This window comes from Artemia sp. Qi Xiang Cuo, chromosome 17 (assembly GCF_049724085.1).
Source record: "Artemia sp. Qi Xiang Cuo chromosome 17, ASM4972408v1, whole genome shotgun sequence".
Lineage (NCBI taxonomy): Eukaryota > Metazoa > Arthropoda > Branchiopoda > Anostraca > Artemiidae > Artemia > Artemia sp. Qi Xiang Cuo.
Genome location: NC_142810.1, coordinates 32,426,991 through 32,454,151, shown reverse-complemented (window position 1 = coordinate 32,454,151; position 27,161 = coordinate 32,426,991). Strand labels below are relative to the sequence as shown.

Sequence of the window (27,161 nt, the reverse complement as noted above, 5' to 3'; positions counted from 1 at the left end):
TACTTACTTACAATTTTTTGTAATGACATATCCCACAACGGATGTTGATAAAGCATTTATTCAGTCTGATACTTAGATTTTGTAAGTTTTATCCTATGTATCTGACAGAGGATTTAGATAAAAAAATTATTCAATTTAACTCTTAGATTTTTTCAATTATATTTGATGTATCTGACAAAAGATGTTGAGAAAAAAAAAATTATTCACTCTTACACTTAGATTTCGTCAATTTTATCTGACTTGTCAATTTTAACTGGCATATCCGACAAATGATGTTGATAATGCATTTATTCACTCTGGTACTTAGATTTTGTCACTTTTATCAGAATATATTCGACAAAGGATGCTGATAAAGCATTTTTTCCCTCTGATACTTAGATTTTGTCAATTATATTCGATGTATCTGACAATAGATGTTGATATAAAAAAATTTATTCACTCTGACGCTTAGATTTTTTCAATTTTATCCCATGTATTTGAGAAAGGGTTGTTGATATAGAATTTAATCAATCCGATACTTAGATTTTGTCAATTTTATCCCATGTATTGTAGAAAGGGATGTTGATATAGAATTGAATCAAACTGATACTTAAATTTTTTAAATTTTTTCCAATACACCCCCCAAATGATGTTTATCATGTATTTAGAGGATGTTTATAGAGCTTTTATTCACTATGATGACAAGATTTTGCCAATTTTATCCAAGATACACGAGATAAGGATGATGATATAGAATTTATTCAATCTGAAACTTATATTTTATCCGATACATTTAACAAAGGATGCTGATAAAGCATTTAATCGCTCTGATGCTTAGATTTTGTCAATTTTATCCGTCATATCCGACAAATGGTGTTGATAAAGCATTTATTCAATCTTATACTTAGATTTTGTCAATTTTATCCAGCATATCCGACAAGGGATGCACATTTTGAATCCATTCTATAACATAGTTCACCATGTTCTCTCTTGATATTGTAGTTATTGTCTTCTCTGAGTTCGTAATCAGTAGAATAATCATTATTCCATTTTGAGTCACACACAATTTTGACTTTTGTGTCATCAACAGGCCCAATATGCTTTTCGTCTTTGGTATTATTTGGTTCATTGACTGTTTGATCAAAGGCAGTAACGTTTGCTGGTATTTTGTTTTTCATCGATCCATCTTTATATTCCATAGTGATATTTTCTACCAATGCCCTTTTTTATTTTTCTGTCAATTTCACTGTTTATTATGACATTATTTTTACACATGTAACAGTTTCGGCACGTAGACAAGATATGGTTTATGATATTAGTAGAAGAGTAGGCCTTTCTTTTTGTGATCTTCCGTTGAATGCTAATACCCGGAAGCTGACGATAGGATGTATCAGTAGGTAATGTGTTACCTGCAACAGTAGCAAGGAGTTGCCATCTATCATCAACGATTAGTTTTATGTTGGCATTCTCTTTGAGTGCAATCATCTCTGGAGATCTCAATCATACATATTCACCAATATAAGAGTTGAATATTTTCGGTACTCCAAAGAAATTTAATTCCTTACAGTCATGACAATGCATGCATACATTTCCAATAGTGCTACCACTTGTACTTGTTTCATAGTTTAAATACTTCTCCTTGTCGGCATTCAATGCTACAATAACATTATCATGTGAACACAGTTTATTAAAATGCTCCATCTTCACTTTTTTTTAAAGATAAGACTTATGTGTTTATCGTTCCACCGCCTAGAAAAATAATGATTTAATACATGCAATAAACTAGATAGTGATGATAATCCTCTAAAAAGTACCAGTTGGAAAGCCGCATCATGTATTTGATCAAGTACAGAGCAAATTGGGTAAATCGTAGACACATTTCATGTCATTTAGCGATGCGTAAAAAAAAAGTTAACTAATTTCTAAGACCCGAAAAATGTTCTGTTCAATAAAAATAAGTGCTACTACGAACATTATCTTTCAAATAACAAAGGTCATGAATATAATATCTATACCATTCTCATTTTGAGTTTGGAAAATATATAAATGTGATTTTTTGTTGTTGTTTCATCTCATTCAAACACATGTAAAAAAAGTGGAAAAAATATATCAAGTTAAAAAAAATAATAAAAAAAAGTTAAAAAAACATCAAAAAATGGGGGGAGGGGCCACAGAGTAGGAGGGGAGGGGGCGCCGTTCGATTTTGTGGATAGGAGACCTTTGGAGGCTCGAGGTCTCTGGTGGTTAGGGTCGTTGGTGCTTATGATTATTGATAGTTCGTACTCACACACACCCTACTACTTGATTGGCAAGGATTTCTAAGGTTTGTTCTGAATTTCATTATTAAAATTCTTTTCTTACTATCTACATCTCTCTTAGTATCAACTTTTTAGTATACTATAATGTTAAACTCTATTTTTAATTGACAACACTGTTCAAACACCACTTGTGTATTATACAGAACACATCGAAGAAGTAAAGCTAGGTCAAGTCATAAGACCATTTTATCATCGTTAACTATTTCCATAGATTGATGTTGTTCCAAATCTATAATAAATAAGCTATGAGTTAACAACCCCGATGGGTTACCTTAACTGATAATCACCAATTCGCAAATGCTATACCTTTTTTTACAATTAGAGTTAGCTTTAGCAGCAACACACTCCTAACAAACTAGTCTTGACTAAAGGCAATTGTCCAATAATCAGTTTAACCCTTTTTTTCTCCACCTTCATACGTTCCAATTCGCAAATGCTATCTAGCTCTGTTTTTTCCCTATTATTCAATTAATATCGTTCGTATTGTCCAATTCGCAATTGCTATACCCTTTTTTCTCCACCTTCATACAATTCAATTCGCAAATGCTCCGCTCTCTCTGATTGGCCCTAAAAAATGGGTGGTACCTCAAAAACCAGTCTGGTTGTGTTATACAATCTTAATTATACTCTCAAAACGTGTTTGACCACTTTATAGGTTTGCTCGCTTTTTGCAATGTGCACGTCAAACTGCAGAGTATATTCTTGTACATGCTAGAGATAAGACAAATTACGCAAGCACGGTTCATTTCAATAGATACATTACCTTGGAAAGGTGTCAAGGAACGTAAACTAAGCAAATAGCACAGGAAGGAACATAATGTACTAGAATTGCACGGGAAGGAACATAGTGTAAAAGAAATGGAACATAGGACTCTACTCTCATTCTAACGGAAATTAAAAGTTCTAATGCCCTTTTTGAGTGACCAAATTGGAGGACAACTTGGCCCCCTCCCACACTAATTTGTTTCCCGAAGTCACCCAATCGAAATTTTGAGATAGCCATTTTGTTCAACGTAGTCGAAAATCTAATTAATATGTCTTTTAGGATGACTTAATCCCCAACAGTTCCCGGAGGAAGGGCTGCAAGTTATAAATTTCATCCATTGTTTACATATAGTATTGGTTATTGGGAAGTATACAGGCGTTTTAAGGAGGAATTTTTTTCTAGTGGGGGTCGGGGTCGGAGTAGGGGTTACGGAGGAGGATCTTTCCATGGAGGATATTTCCTTGGGGGAAGGGACATTTCTATGGCGCCAGATTTCCCAGCATTATTTAAAAAACGATCAGAAATTAAATAAAAATAAAACTATTTTGTTTCAACTCAAAGTAAGGAGCAATATTAAAACTTAAAACGAACAGAAATTATAAGGTATATGAGGGGGTTTTCCCCCTAGTCAATACCTCGCCCTTTACGCTAAAGTTTTTTTTTAGTACTTTCAAGAGAGCTATCTATTCTAATTAACCGGCCTTCGTAATTCAGGGGTTCGTGATTCGAAAAAAATTCGAACTTTAGCGTAAACAGCGAGGTATTGAATAGGGAGCGAACTGCCTAATATATGTAATAAAAACATAGGAATATAGAAGTTCGTTATGTAACTTAATTCGCAAGTTACGTCAGAACAAAATTTCGAGAAAGCCAATTAGCCAAAAAAAGTAAATTTAATAGGCAAGTTTCGTTTTAAATATTCAAGTATGGCGAGCCAAAATAAAAGCAGCATTACTTCAAAAACGTTCAGAAATTAACTAAAAAAACAAGTTTTTTTTACCTGAAATTAAGGAGTGACATTAAAACTTAAAACGAACAAAAATTATTCCGCACATGAAAGGGACTGTCCCCTCCTCAACGCCTCACTCTTTACGCTAAAGTTTCATATTGTTTTAAAAAATAAAGTTTTGAGACAGAATCAAACTTTAGCGTAAAGAGCGAGGCGTTGAAAAGGGGACCACCCCTTTCATATACGGAATAATTTCTGTTCGTTTTAAGTTTTAATGTCGCTCCTTACTTTCAGTTAAAAAAAAACTTGTTTTTTTAGTTAATTTCAAATTATAGGTAGAACATGTTGTAGGCTGTAGAATATTAAAGAGGATTTTTTTTTTCTTTTAATTTTATTTTTTGGGTTGAGTTATCATAGCAGGGAAAGAAAAAGGGTAACACTCAGGTCGTAGGCACTCTTGTTAGACTTTTCAAAGTTTTGAACAAAACAGATATCTCAAGCATCTTCCGAGGCGAATTTTCCGGGGAGGGATTAGCCTAGAACCTTCTAAAACCCTTATTTTGACAAATAATTTATGTTGCATAGCCCAAGCCAATTTACTCAAAATGACAAATAATTAAACACACAAACTTTATTCAAATATGTTCGAGAAAATCGGTATCCCGCAGGGATTTTTTTTATATTTCATAAAAAAGTAACCCATATTCCAAATCAGCGATGCAAAATATTATAATGAAATTTAATATTTTTTCCATTTTGTTGATCAAGCTTAAATTTAACATTTGCAGATGGCTAACATTGCACAGTCGCTCAGCCAGAAACGGAGGCGACAATCTTCAATCTTGTCTAAAGGCTCAAAGGATGTATTTGACTTGAAAAAATTGCTCACTTCAAAGGATTTGCATAAAGAACGGTAAGCTTAATAAAACTATACAACTTGCCTTTTACCTTTTTTTTTTGTCTTTTTTTTTCAATTATGCTTACTTGCGTTTTGACAGTTTAATAACAAAATATATGTTTTGTTTTGAATTTTTTTTGCCAACGGTGTGAAAACATTTACCATGTTTTTGACGAATTTCGTTTTCGATTCATAAGCATATGAGTATTCAATATAGACTTTTTCAAAGAGGATGTTGCGGGGGGAGGGGTGATGCTGAAGAAGTTTATTTTTGTGTCCTTGTGGAATAATTTTTTTCAAGTTAAGGATTTGTGATCCTTCAAAAAGTGAAAGTCAGTATGTGTACCCAGGTTATCAAAACAGTGCATCTGCATTTTCTCAGGCACTGCTTGGGGGATCGAGCTAAAATTGTCAGGGGGTGCTGGAGAGTCAAATTGACCTAGGATTTTGAATTATTATCCGTATGAATTGAAACCTTGCACAATTCTCGGTCTTCTATTGGGCTGAAGCCATCCTGACCCCCATTCTGAAAATACATATAAATATACGCGCGTATCTTAATCCACTATTTTATTAAATAATTTATTATTGTTATGTTTTTTTGTAATTACTAATGTGTTTAAATAAATGCATGTCGAGGTGATTTGCTATAAAGAGTGCTGTTTTGTTGTCTCGAAAAGAGAAAAAAAGACGTCACGAGTCAGTATAACCGAAATTGTTTCCTTAACTGTCTTGCGTTTATTAATGATCCCTTGATTCCACCGTTGGGGTTCCTCCGTATCCGAAATAAGAGAGGAGCTGTCACCCCGTCAGGTCACATGTTACTGACCGAGCCAATATTGCCTCTGAAACTGGAAATCTTCGATTGTTTGTCGACAGTTTTTAGGTGATTAGCTATCTGAGGATTTTCGCTTGAATATATTTTGGCCCTATTCGGACCAAAATCATCATTTTGTTGGACGGATTGTCAGAAAGAGGCACATTCCTGTTGTGCGATCTCTTTTCTTATTAAAAAGGGAACCAAGCTCATCAGATTTCGGTTCGACAGAGCCCTCTTCTGATGATTTACGGATACTGGTTAAAGGAAATACCCTCGTGACTGTACAGCTAACAGTCAACTAGGTGCTTTGAAACTAAAACCTAAAAAAAGTAAAAAAGGACTTGGTCGTAGTGACTTTTGAAAGACTCATTTTTAAAATAATTAAATTCCTAAAATATGTGTATAAATCCGCTCTTTAATAAAAATCACAAATTTTTGGATTATATCCAGTTTTTTTGAATGGCTGTGAGTTACAGACATACTAATTTTAAGAATTTAGATAACAGGTCTTACTATTCCATGTCTTTGACCTACGCACAGAAAACAATTAGTTTGACATTATTAAAATGTGTCAAGGATTTTAGTTAAATATCAGTGTCAGCAAAAGTAAGCGGATGTAAATCTATGAGAAGACTTGTTACATCTGACAATATCCTCTTGTCTGAAACCCAATTTTTCACAGGTTTTCCGCTAAAATGTGGGAACGACATTGATCCCTGATAATGAATTACTATGACATTTTTGAACTTAGGGTAACAATTACTGAGGTTTAAAGTGAGCAGAGACAAATAATTTACCAAGAAGCATGTAAATTTTTCTATATTTTAGTTTAAGAAAAACATTTTCTAAAAAATAAAGTAAGAAAGGTAAAGAGCCAAATTATAATACATACATAATAATGCACACATAAAACGAAAAAAAAATATTTTCAATTAACAAATGAAAGCCAAAACGGGCAGAAATCAAAACGAATGATCACATCATATATAAAGATGGAAATAATACCCTGGATGAATTAAAGCAAGTGGCTTGAATATCAATAGCATTTAATTGAAAATAGCATATATTTTTAACATCTAAAAGTACCATGTCTCCAATACGTGGCACAATGTTATCAAAATGGCATATTTGCAATATCTCCGGAACGGCTCGGTATATCAACCTCATACTTTCAGGGAGTGTTAGGGTTGTCAAGTAGACTAAGATTTTTGACTTGTGGGATTGGGCGGATGGGGAAAGGGACTAAAATGGTTTTTTTGTGGTCCAGCTAAACGTTTTCGCACAATAAGCCTCTATGGGGCCTGTAACCTATTCATATTTAAGTACCGTAGAGAGGTAAATCTAACGAGACAAAGTGATGGATGATGATTAGACCAGTGTCTTTAAAATATTCTTGAAGCGGCTCTGGGGATCAAGTTGAAACTTTCAGGCGGTGTTGGGGTATAGAATGAGCCTACAATCTTGACTTCGGGAAGGGACAGAGAGAAGGGTCTAGCAAAGGTTTGGTTTCCAATCTTTTTTTTTTTTTAACTTAGGGTAAAATGAGCCCCTGTTGGACTGGAACATATTGCCTTTGAAGTAACGATGTAAACCGAAAGGTCCGAAAGGAACCACAGATTATCAAATACGACGGTTATCAAAATAGCGATCTGTGTTATCTCAAGAGCAGCTTCGGGATCGTGCTGAAAATTTCATGGGGAACTTGAGCGCCAAGTAGACCTCGAATTTCGACTTGGATGAGGGGTAAAGGTAAATAAAACGAACTATGTGTACTGGTTATCAAACTGGCCTTTCTGCAGTATTTCAGGAACAACAAGGGGGGGGGGCGGGTCGAGCTACAACTTTAATAATAGCAGGGAGGAGACAAGTGAACTGTATATTTCGTCTTTAGAAGGAGGGATGAGGGGATAAAATATTTATTTAGCCACTGTGGAACTACGAATCAATTAATGGTGAAATAGCCAGATAATTCAAAAGACATTATATGCACCCATTCTATCAAAATAATGCATGTGTTCTAACTCGGGAGCGACTGAGGGATTGAGAGCGTTCACTGCACTGCGACTGAACATTCAGAGAGCATTAGAGAGGGCAAGGGGAAGTTGAATATATGTTTAGAGAAAGAGATAAGAGTGACAAAACATTTGGTATCCTAACAATTGTTTTTCCAAAAAGAAGACAGGCAATTTTTTCTTGAGAATTTGTATTTTATACCCATAAACTAGTCAAGAGAACCATTATGCACAAAAAAAAATTGACAAAATTGTTTCGTCTGGAAATGGGGCCCAAAACTTTTTCTGATCAGCTAGGACTCGTAGTACTTTTTTTAGCCCATTTACCTCACTTTGCATCTTTTTTATCATCCCAGACCAATAGACTAAAAGATTTGGGATGCAGAAAAAAACCCTAAAATTTCATCTTTCCAATCAGCTTAAAAACGACATTCATAAAATGTTCAACCACGTGAATCTTAATGCTAAAATAATTTGAAACTACTCCTGTTTGACTGAATCGATTTACAATGCCTGAAAATGGGCAAATTTTTTTCTTATCTGATAGGTTTGTCACTTACAGGGCATCTAGACAGGGTCAGTTAGACCACAGTGAAAACAAAAATATATGGAGATTGGTTGTATCGATTTGTGACGCTTGAATCTTGGCCAACAAATTTGTTTTCTCAGATTGGTTTAGACTTACTGGACATGTAGACAAAGACAACTGAACCTCAATAAAGAAAAAGTATGGAAAATTTTTGTTCTGATTCGTGACTTCCAAAATAGGCCCGAAGCTTTTTTTATTCTATCGGATTCGGACTAGACCTCGACGACGCGCCGATGAGGGAAGACCGGCGGCGGCAGGACCAAAAACAGCAGCGGCAGCGCGCCGCCGGCACGCCGCCAGTAAGATGTCGGCGGCACGCCGCTCGCGCGATTAGTGTTGACCGCAAACATTAATGTTTTCATCAGTCTTTCTCAAATCATAGCCTAAATTTACAAATTTACTTTCTATACTCATTGACAGTACACTTTCATAGGATACTCCACCAGTATCCCTGCTTTTCCCTGCTTTCAGTTTTGGCATCCCTGCTTTCAATAAAAAAGAAATTCAAGATATTATCATTTAAATATAAAACTTCCCTAACCCCCCCCCCCTCTGGATACCACCTTGATAGGATACTGTCTCTGCTTTAAATTAAAAAAATAATTAGCTTTTTCGCATCCCTGCTTTAAAAAATAAATAAATTTGAGATATTATCATTTAAATATAATATCTCCCTAACCCCCCCCCCCCCTCTGGATACCACCTTGATAGAATACCGTCTCTACTTCGAACTAAAAAAAAAAAATTTGGCATCTCTGCTTTCAATAGAAAAAAATTCAAGGTAATATCACTTAAATATAATAGCTCCTTATGCCCCCACCCCCTCTGAATACCATCTTGATATGATACTGTCTCTGCTTTAAATTAAAAAAATAATTAACTTATTGGCAACACATCTTTAAAAAAAAACGAGGTATTATCATTTAAATATGTTAGCTCGCTACCCCCCCCCCCTCTGGATACCACCATGATAGGATACCGTCTCTGCTTTAAATAAAAAAAATAATTAATAATTAACTAGGTCACTATATGGTTCAAACAAACACGCGAAATAACGTTAAACAGCTTAGTGTTCCTTGAAAAAAAATTGAGGGTATGAGTAAAGGGGTACAATGACAACAACAAAATGTCGAAATTATTCAGACATACCTGAAATTATTGGAAAACTGAGTCATAGATTTGCCGTGGCATTCAATAATATCCAAAAGAATCTAATTAAAAGGGAGCACACACAAAAGCCAAATTAGGCCAGTAGCCTGTGAGAAATTGCAAAATACCAAAGACAATGAACAAGTCCCAATGGAGGGCCCTGGGTCTATCAAATTTTTTCAACGGTTTCCCACGGAATTTGATATCATTTTCTTCCGTCTCCACTTTAAATAAAAAAATAATTATCTCTTTGACATTCCTGCTTTCAATAAAAAAAAATGAGTTATTATCGTTTTAAAATGATAGCCCCCTATCCTTCCCCTATAGGCAATAATTTGCAATTTTTTTATGAATCATCTTTTTGGGGTAACTTGCGTTTCAATCTTTCATTCCCCAACCTTGTACATAGCTTAGTCTATAGCTAAATTTTGTCTCACTAGAAGGGTTTTTTAGGGGGGGGGTAATTTTTTTCAGAAAGAATATTTTATTTTCTTTAATATATCAGGCGTTCAACAATTGAGTATTAAACATTAAGAAAATCTTATCTAAAAACAGCAAAAGAAAACAAAATTCTGCAAACTTGCGATTCAGCTGTAGAAACAATCTGTCGACTATCAATTTCAAAATCCAACTGAAGCTGTATAGTACTAAATGCGTTCTATTCAACTTAAAAATAATTTTTTTACTGCAAATGATGTAAGAAATAGCAATTGGGAAACTGCATTCGAAATAATTTAATCTCATTTCATAAGAACGATACTTTTTTCGTCAACATATGAAGAACTGTGTATATTGCAATATTGCAATTGTATCTGTCTGGTTAAAATTAACGAACAAGAGAGTAGTGAAGAATTATGGTATGCAAAGTAATATTTGGCAGGGAAAGTCACTGGTGATAAATCGCTAGGGATGGCACCGTGATTGGGTGATTTTTGGGGATTCGGGAAACCAAATTTTTTTTCGGAGTGACACATAGATTTTCGGGGAAATACCCGAAAATTCGGGGATAGTGCAAATCCTGCTTGATTTCTAATCAGGAAAATCGAAATACTAAACCCCAAGAGAAAGAAAAGCTTGGACTTTGCGGTTGACGCAATAAAGAATTGTCGCAAAATTTATTCAAAGTCAGCCGAAGGCGCCGCCTCTGCGGGCGGCGGTGTGCCTGCGGCGTGCCGGCGGCGTAGCGACAATTCGGCGGAGATCGACCGGGTCTCTCGTTGGCGGCGTACGGTCAATCTGCCGGCGCGACTCCGGGGTCTAATTCGAGCTTACTGGACATACCTACTAAGCCAAAAAAAACTAAGAAAAACAAAATATTTTCAAGAAAAAGCGGGTTGTATTGATTCATGAAACGTCAAAATATTCTAAACAGTTTTTCTCCGATTGGCATGAAACTTTCAGGATAAGTTGACTCCAACAAGGAGACTTCAACAGAGAAATTTGGGGGGGGGGGCGAATGCTGTTATATTGATTCTTAGTGCGAAAATTTTGATTTTTTTTCTATGGTTTACGCTAATCTGTTAAAATTTTAGGCTGTATAAACACCCTTCGTTCAAATTTACAGCCAAAACAAAATTAAGACAAAGCTAAGAAAAATATTTAGCTGTATTGATTGGTGACGTCCTGTTTTATTTTTTCAGTCAACTAAACACAACCGTTTTCAATTAACGACCTTCACGTCATTTATTTAAAGAAAATAAAAGATGCAACAAATATAGCATAAGAAGGTCTTTTAATTAAACGGTGGATGTGTAAGAAAAGTCCTTCTAATTTTAGAATTAATATCAAGTTGCAATGAATCCGGCTTAAGGCAATGTCCTTTCAGGGTATGTTTGAACCCAATGAATTTATCTTTGTACACAATTTCCTTATTTCGTAAAGCACCCTTTCTTGGAAGGATTGAAATTAGCTACGTTTGTTGACAGATAAAGGGGGAACATATCTTTTTATAGCGTGATACTGACGATAGAAATCACTGGGGGTTATGGCTTTGCTAAGGCTTCTTGTATGCACGCAGAATATAAATCTAATGTGTCCCTTGATCTTTCTCAAATTCATTATGTTAAAATCCTGGTAAATAGGTGTATATCCAATTCTTTAATTTTATAATTGGATTCTTTTAAGCTGGAACATATTAGTCTTAATATATTAGTTATATTGATTACTTTTCCTTGATAATAATAAACTTCAACGCTAGCAATTATATGAACAAGAATTGATCTTTGATTGTGAATAATAAATACTGAATTTTAATTTTTAATGAAATAACTATGAAATAGCTATGAAATGAAATAGCTAAAAAGTTCTCTTCTTTAATAATAAAATCTTAGTCTTTCTTATACCTGTGTTGTCTTGAATATTTTATTACGATGATCAGGATTTTGTCAAGATATCTCTCTCACTTGGTTCATTTCGTCTATTGAGGCTTATTTAGGGGTACTCGGGTCTCATGGCTGAGTTTGGGCATGGAGTCATCACCATGAGAAGACCCTCCCCCCCTCTTACAGATGAAGATGCGTGTATGTTCAAGGTGTCTGCAGGATGGGGGGTCGGGATGGTTTCAGCTCTATAGAAGCCGGAAAATTATGAATATTTTCAATTCGTATGAATAATATCTCCCCTCTCCATTCACCTGAAATTTGTTACTAAAAAATTGTTTCACAAAACTATTGCTCGTCCAAAATTTTGACTGAATAATCAAATTTTACCCAAAAATCTAAATTTCTTTACAAACACTTTATTTCTTAAAACAAGAAACAATGAGGCATTGTAAATAGGAGCGTATGCAAAGGGGGTGGGGGCTCGGGTCACAGGCCCCAAAAAATCATAAATGTTGCTGAATTTCTTGGCACTTCCTTATCAAATTATCAAATAAAATTTGTTTTTGGTTATCCCCCCCCTCCCAAAAAATTGTTCAATGCTGGGACTATTGAGAAAGAACTATGTCAAGAAAACAATTCTTACTTCATAAGATTCATAAGATAGTGAAGTAAGGTGCAATAGTATAGTGAAGGCACTTCTACTATACCTCCCCCCTCCCAATTTGCTAATTTGCAGCCCAAATTATATATTTCACATGCATTTGTCATGCTTCATTCTTCTTTCAACCCGTGTACCCGCAAATAAAATCAACCTTAACGAAATCAAGAAACAGAAAAAACACTCGGAAAATATATATTTGAAATATATTTTTGCACATTAGGGGAGGGGGCTGGAGGTAGAGTATAGTGGATGTGCCTTCAAACCTGTTAACAACTTGTTTGCAACTTTTGAAGTAAGGATTGTTTTCTTAGCATGTTTCCTTCTCACTAGTCCTAATCCTAGGCTTATACCGAAAAAATTCCTGGGTACATGCCTGATTGGTAATACGTAGCACTATATTGCCTATGATATATATACTAAATATTTTTTTTGCGAAGAAAGGTGTTTAATTAAGGTACATGTTCCTTCTTAGACAAGCAATTTTACAACAAGCCTGCAACTGTAACATGTACCAAAAAGACAAAATACTTACATCGTTGTATTCATTAGTCTCAGACCTGTCCATTCACCGAACCAGAGTCATTATAATACTTTTTTTCCTGGGAAGGATCTAAAATTCCTTAAAAATAGGAAAACTATCCTTTTTTCAAAGATTTTCCACGAATTTTTAACGTATTTTTAATTAAAAAGCCATGTGCACCGAATTTCAAAATGTAACTTGGTCCGTGGATAAGAACTAAATTTAAACATACCATAAACCTCACATGGGACACAAACATACCATAAACCTCACAGGGAACATAAACATACCACAAACCTCACAGGGAATATAGAGTAAAAATGCTAATAATTAGAGATGTCTCTTAAGACTTAAAGTTTGTCATTATTTCTTACATTTTGGCGAAGAAAATATTTTGTTTTCTGTTTCTAACTTTTTCTTTGGCCGAAAACGATGCTATACCACATGAAGACATACAAAAAGCTTTATTAGTGTTTGTTTATGACCCTCTGCTTAAAAGAATTAGCAATGTTATTGGTACCGGTTTAAATCAATAATTGATATTTAATTGCTGGCTGTTTCTCATAAGGCTTAAGGGCTAGAGGCTTGCAGTCATTATGGGACTTATAATGGATTGTGGTTGCAATAGCCATTGGTCCTGAAAATTCCAACAGTCCCACATTTAAGGGTGCTCTTCAGGTTTCCCAGGAAGTTACCAGAATTTCCCAATTTCTTAACACCTGAAGAACAAATATATACAAGTGTTAAAACATTTACAGCTTAAGCAGTTCTCGTAATTAGAGACCCGTAATGCCAATCCACAATGATAGTTTTGCTAATAAGGAGATTTTAGCTAATTTGAGTCAATCAGATTTTTAATAAAATTTTCTGACAGGCTGAAAGTTTCTATAAAAAGTTAAGGTTGGATTAAACTAGTGCTTGCTAAATCTTAGTTATAGTAAAATCTTATTGTGAATGGTGTAGTTAGTTTATTAAAACCCGAGAACCGGCTTTTCATCCAATTTCTTATCGTTTTTCAGAATAACACTGCTGCGGTTAAAGTAGGAAATGAGTTTATTAGCTGGTTTTTTATTAAATCAGGAGTTAAGTAGGGTTGTGTTCTATCCCCCTTTGTATGGATTATTTTGATGGACTTTGTCTTAAGGAGCACAAGAAAGGCAATGGGAGACCACGGAATCAAATGGAGAGGAAAAAGTCTCCTTGACTTAGATTATGCTGATGATTTAAGCATCCTAGAAGAAAGTTTGAGCAAAATGAATGAAGTTTTAAAGGTTTTGCGGGTTCAGGGTGGTAGAATAGGTTTAAAAATTAATGTTAAGAAGACTAAGTCACTAAGGCTAGGAATAAGTGAAGTTGGGCAATGAAAAGATTGATCAGGTGGACAGCTTCACTTACCTTGGTAGTATTATTAGTAAAGACGGTGGGAGCAGTGAATATGTCAAAAGTAGAGTAGCCAAGGCTCAGGGTGTTTTTTCACAGCTAAAAAAAAGTATGGAAGAATAGGAAGATAAGTCTGCAAACAAAGATTAGAATATTAGAAACTACAGTGATGACAGTGGTCCAATATGGCTCTGAAGCATGGGCGCTCCGAAGTGGATGAAGATTTGTTAGATGTTTTCAAGAGAAATTGCTTAAGGATTGTTCTGGGTACCCGGCTGACTATACGAAAAATGTGGTTCAATACCGCTCTCTAGGGCTATAGGCTAATGAAAGAAAGGTTGAGGTGGCTAGGGCACGTTGAGTGGATGAAGGATGACAGATTGCCGAAGATTGTTCTTTTCGGCCAACCGTCTAGGGCTAAACGGAAATCAGGTCGTCCTCGTCTGATTGGGAGGACGTCATAAAGAGAGATTTAAAGGAAATGGGAACTTCATGGGCGGGTGTAAAAAGGGATACTTTTAATGGATTGGGATGGAGGAGGAGCGTGCGTAGCTGGGTTGGCCTCAGACGGCTTGGTGCTGCAGTGAGTTGTTAGTAGCAGTAGTAGTAGTAGTTTTCAGACCAAGCCAAAAAATCCCTCCCCCTTTCTGTAGAATATTACCCCCAAAAAACCTCCCCCTGCAGGGAATCCCCGCGCCCCCCAAAAAAATATTCCGTATATTTCCCAATAACAATTGCTATGTATAAGCAATATGCAGACTACATAATTTACAGCCCTTTCCCCAGGGACTGTGGGGCTCGGGTCATCCCCAGATCCATAGCTATTGGTCCTTTGAACTATGCTGATCCAAATGGATGTATCAAAATTTTGATCGGATGTCTTTGGGGTAAAAAGGAGCATGGGAGGGGGGCTAGTTGCCTTCCAATCTTTTTGGTAGCTTAAAAAGGGTACTACATCTTTCATTTCCGTCCTAATGAGCTCTCTTCCGATGCTTTTTAACCACTTCAGTACGATCGTCTCTGGGAAAAAAAACTACAAATAAATACCCATCCGTGATCTGTCTTCTGGCAAAAAGTTCAAAATTCCATGTTTTTGGAAAATTGTGTAAAGTGTGGCGAAGTGGAAACTACATATCATATATTAATTAAATGCCAAAGTTATAGAACAGAAAGAAAAGAAATAACAGAATTCATAAATAGAATTAATAAACCACTCAGTACAACTGTGTTACGAGGTGACATAGAAGACGGCAAGCTGGCAGTTGAAGCGATTAAGCTAACAACAAAATTCTTGAAGAAGATTGGAAGAGCAGCGACCATCTAAATAAATCAAAAAACACAAATGAAGACGTCCTAAGGTCACAAGACAAGAGAGGTCACACCTAAGGTCACAAGACAAGAGAGGACGGATAATCAAACCATCATCATCAGGAGCTTGAAGAAAAAAATGAAGAGGCAGAGATTTTAAGATCCAAGTAACAAACCAACCAAGCCGTCACTTTTTTTTACTATTCTATCTCCAGACAGCAGCACTATGGCCCATAATAGCGGTTGGCAAAGAACGGCTCCTAAGCTAAACACGCTTCTTCGAGGCCGTAAATTGGCCCTGGCTAAATTATTTCCAAGCAGGCACGCGGGTTGTGCCGAGTGTACTTGTCGTTTGTCGACTTTGGGTTACACGGCATAGAGAAATCTCGCGCGTGTAAAAAATTCTGGACAAAAGAATTTAGAATCCCGATTGACTAAAATTCTATCAAAAATCAGACGGTCTTCCCCGAAATAAAACTTCTGCAAGTACCCATGGGATTCTTTGTAATTTTGTATTCTTAAATTTATAAATGATTTTATTCCTCCTGATCTCATTTATCTACTTGCAGAAGTAGAGGGGTGAAAAATACCCCGGGTGGGGGGAGGGGTAAGTTTCGTTAGTAACTTAAGATATTCTATTCATTCTGATCTTATTTATCTAATTACAGGAATATAGGGGTGAAAAATACCAATGGCTAGGTTCGTTAGTACGTTAGTACGTTAGTAGGTTTTCTGATATGCTGAATATGATGGTGTGAATCTTATTAAGATTGGTTGGCTCTTTAGGGGAGTTTCCTGTTTTTTGAAAATCAGACAGATTTTGTAAGGCTCTTTGCTTTCGATGGGTATCATAACATTGAATTTATTGAATTTTATACCCAATCCTTTTGATGTATTAATTTTTATCAATATTAGTTTAGATTTTTGTTTACTATCGGACCGAATTGCTCCTTATTCCGCAGTTTAGTCTCAGCTTGCTTTTATACCGAGTCAGGCCAAAACTTGGATTTGGCTCGGTTTTATACTGAGATTAAATATAAAAAAAAAGTTTTTCTCAACTGAAAGTAAGGAACGACGTTAAAATTTAAAAGGAACAGAAATTATTCCGTAGGCTTATATGGAAAGGGCTGTCCCCTCCTCAACGCCTCGCTCTTTACGCTAAAGTTTTTTTTTTTTAAATAGAGTTGTGGGAAAGTCAAACTGTAGCTTAAAGGGCGAGGCGTTGATCAGGGGACAGCTCCTTTCATATGCGGAATAATTTCTGTTCGTTTTAAATTTTAACGTTGTTCCTTACTTTCAGTTGAGAAAAACTTGTTTTTTTTATTTAATTTTTGAACGTTTTTGAATTAATGCAGGTTTTGATTTTGGCTCACCGTACATGAATAATTAAAACAAAATTTGCATATTAGTTTTACTTTTATTTGGTTAAATGGCTTTCTCGAAACTGTTTAATTTTATTTACGAACGTTTTTATTAGTAATAAATATACGTAACTTACGAATTAACTTACGTAACGAACTTCTATATTCATATTTTTTAATACGTATATTAGGGGCTCGCCCTCTAGTCAATAACTTGCTCTTTAAGCTAAAGTTCGAATTTTGTTCCAATTCTTTAAAAATGACCCCGTAATCACAAAGGACGTTTAATGAGAATAAGTAGCACTTATGAAAGTACTAAAAAACTTTAGCGTAAAGAGCGAGGTATTGACTAGGGGGTGAACCCAATCATACACGTAATATTTTCTGTTCGTTTTCAGTTTTGATGTTGCTCCTTATTTTCAGTTGGAAGACTTGTTTTTTTTTTAGATTTAATTTCTGATCTTCATAGCAATGTCCCTTCCCCCATGAAAACTTTCTTCATGAAAAGATCCTCCCACATAACCCCCTACCTACCCACCCCCATACTACCAGAAAAAATCCCCCCTGAAAATGTCTGTATACTTCCCAATAACCAATAATATATGTTAACATTGGGTAAAGTTCATAATTTTCAGCCCACCCCCGGGGACTTCGGGGGATTAAGTCATCCTAAAGGACATAGTTATCAAATTTTCAACCATGCTGAACAGAATGGCTATCTCAAAATTTCGATCAGGTGACTTTGGGAAAAAAGAGCGTGGGAGGGGGCCTAGTTGCCCTCCATTTTTTTTGTCCCTTAAAAAGGGCACTAGAACGTTTGATTTCCGTTTCAATAAGTCCTCCCACGAAATTCTAGGACCACTGGGTGGATACGATCACCCCTGGGAAAATAAAATAATAAAAAAATAAATAAACACGCATCCGTGATCTTTCTTCTTGCAAAAAATGCAAAATTCCGAATTTTTGTAGATATGAGCTTGAAACTTCTACAGTAGGGTTCTCTGATACGCTGAATATGATGGTGTGATTTTCATTAAGGTTCTGTAAATTTTAGTGGGTCTTTTCCCCTTTTTTCGAAAATCAGTAAAATTTTTTCAGGCACGAAACTTTTGATGGGGAGGATTAAAGTTGATGAAAAGTATATATTTGAAATCAGCATTAAAATTTGATTCTTTTGATGTATCTATTGGTATCAAAACCCCGTTTTCTAGAGTTTCGGTTACCATTTAGCCGGGTCGCTCCTTACATACAGTTCGTTACCACCAACTGTTTGATTGAGAGTCCCTTTATGATACTGATTTAACGAAGGTGCAACATTTCCACCTTTATGCATAAAGGTTGGTGGTGAAGGAGTGGCGATTCGATCTGAAATTTGTATTTAATATCAAGGAGGGGGATATTAGAGCTGTTACTGGTCCAATTTGTGCATCCTGTTACAAAGATATAATTTTTTTTGAATGGTTCCAGTTTTAACACGCGCAACATGCCCACCTTTTCTACTAAAACGTATCTGTGAAGAATGACCCAGTTGCATAATTACGGGGTCTATGGATGGGTCAAAAATCCCCTAAATGACTACTTGATATTTCTATCTGACACCAAGAGCCAATGATTTGAGGGTGCCCACAACAAAAAAGAAATGGGAGGGAGCTCTTTGCCTTCTAATAAGTTTTGGCCGTTAAAATTACACTGGAAAGAATTTTGATTTTCTGATAGAATGAACCTAAGTTTCTACAGCCATCCCTTCTACACAAGTGACCGGGAGAAAAATAAACGAAAGACACATTACTATCTACTTAATCAACGCTACTGTGTTGACTCTGATTTACTATCTACTTAATCTGATTACTATCTACTTAATCAACGCTACTGTGTTGACTCTGATAATAACTGATTTTGTTTTGTTTGTTTATTTAAACTGTGCTAAAAGAAGAAACACATACTCGTTTACGATCATTTTGAAATTAGTCCAATTTTCACTAGCTCTCTGATTCTGATTCACCAACATGTACCGTTCAAAGACAGCTGAAAAGAAAGAAAATAGCAGTTACACTTCAGTGTACCTTTCGTGCAAAAACATAATAAAAGCTATTAAAGCTCTATGTGAATGAATCATTTTCTACGAATTGCTGATTATTTTTTATGAGGTTTTAGCGCGGGGCAGTCAACCGAAGATTTCACAAAACCTCAAATATGACAGCTTTGCAATGAAGAATGGCATCGTTAATCAATATTCTGATTGTTATCCTAACTAAATACTATGATGATCTGCTCCAATTTTGTCTCTTTTTTTCCCCTTTTTTTTGTGTATGATTGACGAAGCTCCAGGTGAAACTAAACAACTGCTTCTAATTATGCCCAATAATCAGGCTGGCCAAAGAAATTACATGAGACCAAAATTGAAAATCTCTATTTTTAATCAGAATAAATAAACTATAATAAATTGATAAGAATAAGAATAAATGGTTTATGGATTCAATATATGTATTGTCTAGTTGACAGGCAAATGGGCTGGAAAGGGTGGCCCCTCCCCTATGAAATCCTTTATTTTTTCAAATTCTTGGACCCCTTATATTCAAATTATCAAATAAAGTATGTTTTCCACGTACACTTTGATTCTGTGAACCGTCCAACTGACCCCCACAGAAAAACCGTGCATTTACAGTTTTTCTTTCAATTTCTCATATATTCCATATGATCGTCATTCTTCGTCCTTTATTTTTAAGTTGTGTCATTTCTACTAATGCCATCCTACGACAAACCAAACCTTTATTAACTACCTGCTTCGACATAGCTTCAGCTTCTGAGTTGGTCTTTTAATCAAAGTTTTGCAATCCTCTTGTGGTTTAGGTTCTCGAGGCTCAGTTATATTTAGCAAAGGTTTGCTTTTTCTTTTTTTTATGAGTCAAATTTTGCAAGAATGTTGACTCAGCAAACTTTTATTTTATTGAGCACCAAAAGACGGAAACCTATATTGCGGCACAAAATTGATGAATATTTTCTTTGACTTTATTTTTACATTATTCTAGTTTTGAACTTTAGTCGAACAAAGGGACATGTAACATCTGAGCTACAGCTCATAAGAATTCACATATGCTACTATTTTAGCTTAAAATAATCGAGATTGACAAGTAAGAAGTCACTTTCTCAGGCCTACGAGGTTTGTTAAAAAATAGCGCGCTTCTGTTCCCTAACGATCGTAGATTTCTTTGACGATATTATTTGAACATACAGACAATTTGCCTGTGGCGTATGTTCGATCGGCTTGCAGAAAAAAAAAAATAAATAAATGGGGACACATCCCCCACTAAGTTTAGAGGCACGAGATTTTGACAAGAACCCTTCAAAAATTTTGCGGCTATTTTCAGATAGAGATTTTTTAGATATCCTATCAGGTTGTTCAGATTTTTTTTCCCCAGTATCTACAGCTTCATTTTTGCCATTTTTATATTCAATTATACAGGCATTCATTTTTCAAAGTAGCTTTTATACCTTGTGAAAAAACTTTCCAAATTAATAAGCATGTTATAGCAGGCAACTTGGTTGAAAAAAGTAAATTTGAATATTTAAATATTCAGGGCCTAAATTCGTCATCATCCTGGAGAGGGGGGCAAAGTAGGAGCCGATTTTCCCGAGTCAAGCGATAATGACCAAGTGAAAAATGAAAAATGAGTCATATAGTACCGTAAAGGCAAGGGTATACTAAAGAAAACTGATCTGTTTCTGGGGATGCTTGAATCGTGTAGGCCTATCTTAGTTTGGACAAGATTTTTGAAGACAGTAAATTTTAGCCGGGAGAGGGGGAAACTGGGGTTATGGGGGGAAGTTGCAACCCTGCCCTATAATAAATTATGCCCCTGACTGTATCATAGGCTCACCTGAAGCTATCAGGCCATAGAACGATAGATTTTTGAGAAGTTGTATCCGCAGATGAGCTTAAACGCCTTCTTGCAGTTGTTTGGGTATAATTTTAGTCCAAATTACTTATAGGGCTACACCCCCTCTCCTCGAATACTGGCCGTCCTATACAAATTCATGCAAACTCACTTGGCCGAGCGTACACATTAAGGTAGATATGATGGTACTTGTTAATAATATGGAACACACTCAAGAATTACGCTTAGGTTACATCTCTGGAAACCACGGGTTTCATAGCTACAAAAACAAGTTACGGATGATACAATGCATTAGACTTAGACAGAATGCATTGGAGTTGTATAATTTGGGCTATATATTTGCACATTAGGGGGGGGGGGTAGGTTAGATTAGATTAGGGGCGCTGTCCATATAATTTATCCCATCCCACCTAATATGCAAATATATAGCCCAAATTATATTATTATATAAACTAAAAGGTTATATGAAGGTTATATCTTGGTTGCCGCGGTAGTTAGCAACCTAGTAAGAGACGATCACGTCTCATAGTAAAAACTAAAATAGCCCATAACTCCTAAAACTAGAGTCAGATAAAAAAAAGAATCACATTATTAGAACCCCTTGTCCAGCTTCCCTATATAGAAAACTAACTGTCCCTTGGCTTGAATAACAATGAATTCTGCATCAACGGCATCTTTTTGTTTTCTTTTTCCCGCAGATAGCTGGGCACTGGAACATCGTAGAGAGTTGTTTAATAGCTTATTTTAATGGAAATTGCTACATCTAGTGCCTTTTGTAATTTAAAACAGAAGAGTTTTTAAAATATAATCAGTTTTTTATGAAAAACTGCGTTTTTCTATAGCACTGTAGTAGCAAATGTTTTTAACATCATTTTACATACGAAAATCAAAATAGTACTTTTAACATTATAAAAAGTATGTAGATATAGGTATGAAAAATGCAGTAATTCCTTTAGGGTATTATCAAAAAATTTGATTTATGAATTGAACCTAGAGTTATTCCTGAAAATTTTAGATAATCTCTCAGTTCAAAGTCAGAGGCAGCGCAATAGCGCTGAAGTAAAGAACGATGTTTGCACAATGTATTACTTATCTTTTTTCTAGACCAGGGCACTTCGTATATCGTAGAAACTTCGAAAAGGGCTCATTCGATTGGAAATTGGAATGGTTAATGCCCTTTTTAATAGTCGAAAGTGATTGGAAGGCAACTAACACCCCTTCCACGCCCATCATTTCTCCAAACACATTCAATCAAAGTTTGAGACAGCCATTATGTTCTACGTAGTTGATTTCCACATAGAAATTATGTTCTTAAGGAAGACACTGCCCCCACAGCCCTCAGGGTCCGGGTTGTAAGTTATGCCCTGGGGGTATATAAGGTTTTTATAGAAAGCTTTGACATAGAAACTTCAAAAACGGCTCATTCGATTGGAAACTCAAAGGGCTAGTGCCCTTTTTAATAGTGAAAAGTGATTGGAGGACACCTAACCCCTCTCTCACGCCCACCTTTTCCTCAAACACATCCAATCAAAATTTTGAGATAGCCATTTTGTTCAACGTAGTTGAAAGTTCTGAAAATTATGTATTTGAGGATGACAAACCCCCTACAGACCTCACGGTAAGGGTTGTAAGTTATGACCTGGGGGCATATAAGGCTCTTATAGATACCGTTGTCGTATAAACTTCAAAAGGGGCTCATTTAATTGGAAATTGAGAGGGACACTGCCCTTTTTAATTGCCGAAATTGATTGGAGGGTAACTAAACCCCCTCTCAGGCCCACCATTTCCCCAAACACTTCCGATCATAATTTTCAGATAGCCATTTTGCTCAACGTAGTTGAAAAAATCTGGAAATTAGGTCTTTGAGTATGACACTCGTCCCAGAGCCCTCAGGGCTAAGGATGTAGGTTATGCCTTGGGTGCATATAAGCTTTGCATTGAAATCTTTGTCGTAGAAACTTGAAAAAGGGATCATTCGATTGGAAATTGAAAGGGCTAGTGTCCTTTTTAATAGTCGAAAGTAATTGGAGGGCAACTAGCCCCCCTCTCACGGTTAGATTTATCATGTTGATTTTCTAATATAATTTAAATAAAACAGGTTACAGTCACCATAACTAAAATAAAACATTCCAGTGTTCGAACCTTTTTAATAGTCGAAAGTGATTGGAAGGCAACTAACGCCCTTCTCACGCCCACCATTTCCCCAAACACATCCAATCAAAATTTTGAGATAGCCATTTTGTTCAACTCGTTGATTTCCACATGGAAATTATGTTTTTGAGGAGGACAGTCCCCCCACAGCCCTCAGGGCCTGGGTAGTAAGTTATGCCCTGGGGGCATATAAGGCTTTTATGGATAGCGTTGTCGTAGAAACTTCAAAAAGGGCTCATTAGATTGGAAATTAAGAGGGCTAGTGCCTTATTATAGTCAAAAGTGATTGGAGGGCAGCTAACCCCTCTCTCACGCCCACCTTTTCCCCAAACACATCCAATCAAAATTTTGAGATAGCCATTTTGTTCAACGTAGTTGACGGTTCTGAAAATTATGTATTTGAGGATGACAAACCCCCCAGAGCCCCCAGGGTAAAGGTTTAAAGTAATGTCCTGGGGGCATATAAGGCTCTTATAGATACCGTTGTTGTAGAAACTTTAAAAGGGGCTCATTTAATTGAAAATTGAGAAGGCTATTGCCCTTTTTAATAGTCGAAATTGATTGGAGGGTAACTAACGCCCCTCTCACGCCCACCATTTCCCCAAACACATCCAATCAAAATGACATTTTGTTTAACGTAGTTGAAAGTTCTGGAAATTAGGTCTTTGACAGCGTTGTCGTAGAAACTTCAAAAAGGACTCATTCAATTGTGAACTGAGAGGGCTAGTGCCCTTATTTATAGTCAAACATGATCGCATGGTGAATGCCCCCCACGCCCATCATTTCCCCAAACACTTCTGATCAATATTTTGATATAGCAATTCTGTTGAACGTAGTTGATTGGTCCGGAAATTATGTTTTAGAGTATGACAACCCCCTCACAGCTAAGGTTGTAAGTTATGCCCTGGGGCATATAATGTTTTTATAGAAAGTGCTGTCGTAAAAACTTCAAAAAGGGCTCTTTCGATTGGAAATTTAGAGGGCTATTCCCTTTTTAATAGTCGGAAGTAATCGTAGGGAGAATCAACTGCCCCCCACCCATCATGTCCCCAAACATATCCGGTCAGCATTTTGATATGGTCATTTTGTTCAACGTAGTTGAAAGGTCTGGAACTTATGTCTTTCAGGATGAAAACTCTCCCCCCATATACCTCAGGACAAGGGTCGTAAGTTATGCCCTTGGGGCATATTAGGTTCTTATAGAAAGTTTTGTCGTAGCAGGCTCAAAAAGGGCTCATTCGATTGAAAATTGAGAGACTAGTGCCTTTTATATTAGTCGAACGTGATCAGAGGGCAAATTTTGATATAACCATTTTTTTTCAGCCCATCAGAAAGGTCTTGAAATTATGTCTTTGGGGATAATTAATCCCCCCAGCCCTCAGGACAGGGGTTGTAAGTTATGCCCTGGGGACATATAGGGTTTTTAAGTTATAAGTTATACTATGTTATGGTTGTAAGTTATGCCCTGGGGACATATAGGGTTTTTATAGAAAGTTTGGTCATATAAACTTCGGAGTGGGCTCATTGGATTGGTAATCGGACGCTTTATTGCTCTTTTTAAGAGTCAAAGTGATCAGAGGTATCTGTAATCAGCTACCCCCTCCACCCTACATACACGTCCTATTGTCTCGAAATGCGTCTAATAGAAATTTTAAGATAGCCATTCTATTCGAAACAATCTTATTATCATATAACAAGGCTTTTGGGGTTGAATAAAACCCCAGAGATTAGGGGCAGCGGGCTGTACGTTATGCCCAGGGGCATGGGCGTAGGCAGCATTAGGCAGCATATTGTCTAGGGGGGGGCAGTCGATAGTGTGATGGAGTTTTATCAACTGCTTTTTCCAAACCATCTGCTTTTTCAGCCATATCTAATGTAAATTTGAAGGTCTAGGGAGGGGGGGGAAGCTGTCCCCTGCCCCCCCTCCCTACCCCCATGTCCAGGGGGTATTTAATGTTCTTGTGGAAGGGATGGTTGTTTAACTTCAGAAGAGGCTCAGTCTTTCTCCCCGAAAAAGACCATGTCAATATAAAACAAACAGAAATTAATCAAAAAACTTTTTGCACAAAATAAGTTTTTCAAAAAAAAGTAAAGAACTTAGCCGCAAAGTTGCGGCTAATTTTCCCAAATCGAGTGAAAATGACAGTGAAAACTGAAAAATGAGCCATATAGTACCATAAAGGTAAAGATATATTAAAGAAAACTGGCCCGTTGGCGTAGATGCTTTAATTATGCAGGCTTATTTTCGTTTTGACAAGATTTTTGAAGAAACTAAATTTCAGCTGGGGAAGGGGGCAAACGGGGTCTGGGGGAGGGGCAAAGCGAGGTCTGTGAGGGGCAGTTGCCAAACCAAAAAAAAAAAAAAATAGAATCAAATAATCTACCAAGTATACAACTACCACAAATCAGTATCAATAAATAAATGAAATCCATAAGAAACAGCAATTGAAGCAAGTCAAACTCAAAACGAGCAGAAATTATTCTCAGTAGGGTTTCTTCTAAACCCTATGCTTTCTAAAAGCTAGAATATAGTTGGTACTTTACTGAAAAATTCTTTTTAATGTTTTCACTTTTATAACTTTAAGAAAAAAAATAATTAAGATTTTAAAGAATAAATATCAGCATATGTATATTAAACTGTCAATGCACATTCTTTCAGTAAATTAATTTGAATTTTTTTTCAGTAATGTACAAATTATATTATAGCTTTTAGAAAGCATAAGGTTTAGAACCCTACTCAGATTAATTTCTGCTCGTTTTGAGTTTGACTTATTTTTAATTTCTGTTTGTTTTGGGTTTCATTTATTTATTAATACTGATTTGTGGTAGTTGTATGCTTGGTAGATTATTTAATTCTATGTTTGTTCATTTTTGGTTTAATGGAGTTTTTTTTTTAACTTTACTTTTTTTTGAAGCACTACCTTCCTTCCCCTGTTTTGATGTCTATACAAGTATAGATGTCTATACAAATAAATTCTGTATAGATGTCTATATTATCGTCTATACAATTAGATTTCACTTAGATGGTAGCCCTAATACCAACATAATTAGTCCACTTACATGATCTTGGGGATTATTTTTTTGTCCATTTACCTGAATGATGCTATAACGAAAATTTTTATTTCTAATAGTAAAAATAGGTTCTTAAACTTGGTGCAAAAAAAAAAAATACCTACACTTTGATATGATCGGCCCTGAATGGCCGTCGAAATTGGCTTTCCCAGAGTTTTCCATATAACTTTGTTAGATCATAACAAAGTTACTGTAGAGTTGTCTATGTTGAGTTGTCATTCATGGGGTATAGCCTGCGTGTTTAGTTGTATTCTGGTAGAGTTGCCTTTGTTTATTTGCTGTCGAAATAAGCATCCTCAGAAAAAAAAAATACCTACACTTTGATATGATCGGCCCTGAATGGCCGTCGAAATTGGCTTTCCCAGAGTTTTCCATATAACTTTGTCAGATCATAACAAAGCTACTGTAGAGTTGTCTATGTTGAGTTGTCATTCATGGGGTGTAGCCTGCGTGTTTAGTTGTATTCTGGTAGAGTTGCCTTTGCTTATTTGCTGTCGAAATAAGCACCCTCAGAAAAAAAAAAGTAAGGAATTTTGGTTCTATATCTGAATTTTTCATGGTTTGAAAGGCATCAAATTGAAGGTATTAGGGCTGGTCTTTAAAAACCTAAGCCCTAATACCTAAAGGCTGGTCTATAAAATTTTACTTGGCCTGAATATTCATTAGCTTTTTCAAATCCGAATTTTCATAAATTTATTTTTGTGAGTCAGCATCAGCAGCAGGTATTAGACCCCTGTTGATATACCCTTCTTGATATTCATTCAACAGGATTAGATTGTGATCCTTTATTTTACCATGATAATGAGAAAATGAATATGTTAAAACGCCAGTGAATTGATCTGGCTAACTTGTTTGTTACTTTATTAGATGATTAACGATCTTTCCAATCAGTCGATATACACCGATGATCGATTATGGAACCGGAGGTCTGAGGAATTTGCCAAAGGATAAGATTTTAAGTCGGGGTTGAGATAGAAGGCAGTGCTTAAGAAGAAAAGAAAAAAGAACGTT

General features: G+C 36.0%; 1 protein-coding gene across 1 annotated transcript in view; it reads left to right on the top strand.

Annotated features, from left to right (window-relative positions):
- sprt (PDZ domain-containing protein sprite) overlaps window positions 1-27,161 on the top strand; it is an 85,238-nt gene that overhangs the window by 45,024 nt on the left and 13,053 nt on the right. Inside the window, exon 4 of the mRNA XM_089103056.1 lies at window positions 4,801-4,925. Within this exon, the coding sequence (XP_088959182.1) occupies window positions 4,801-4,925 (125 nt within the window). The remainder of the gene's footprint in view (window positions 1-4,800; window positions 4,926-27,161) is intronic.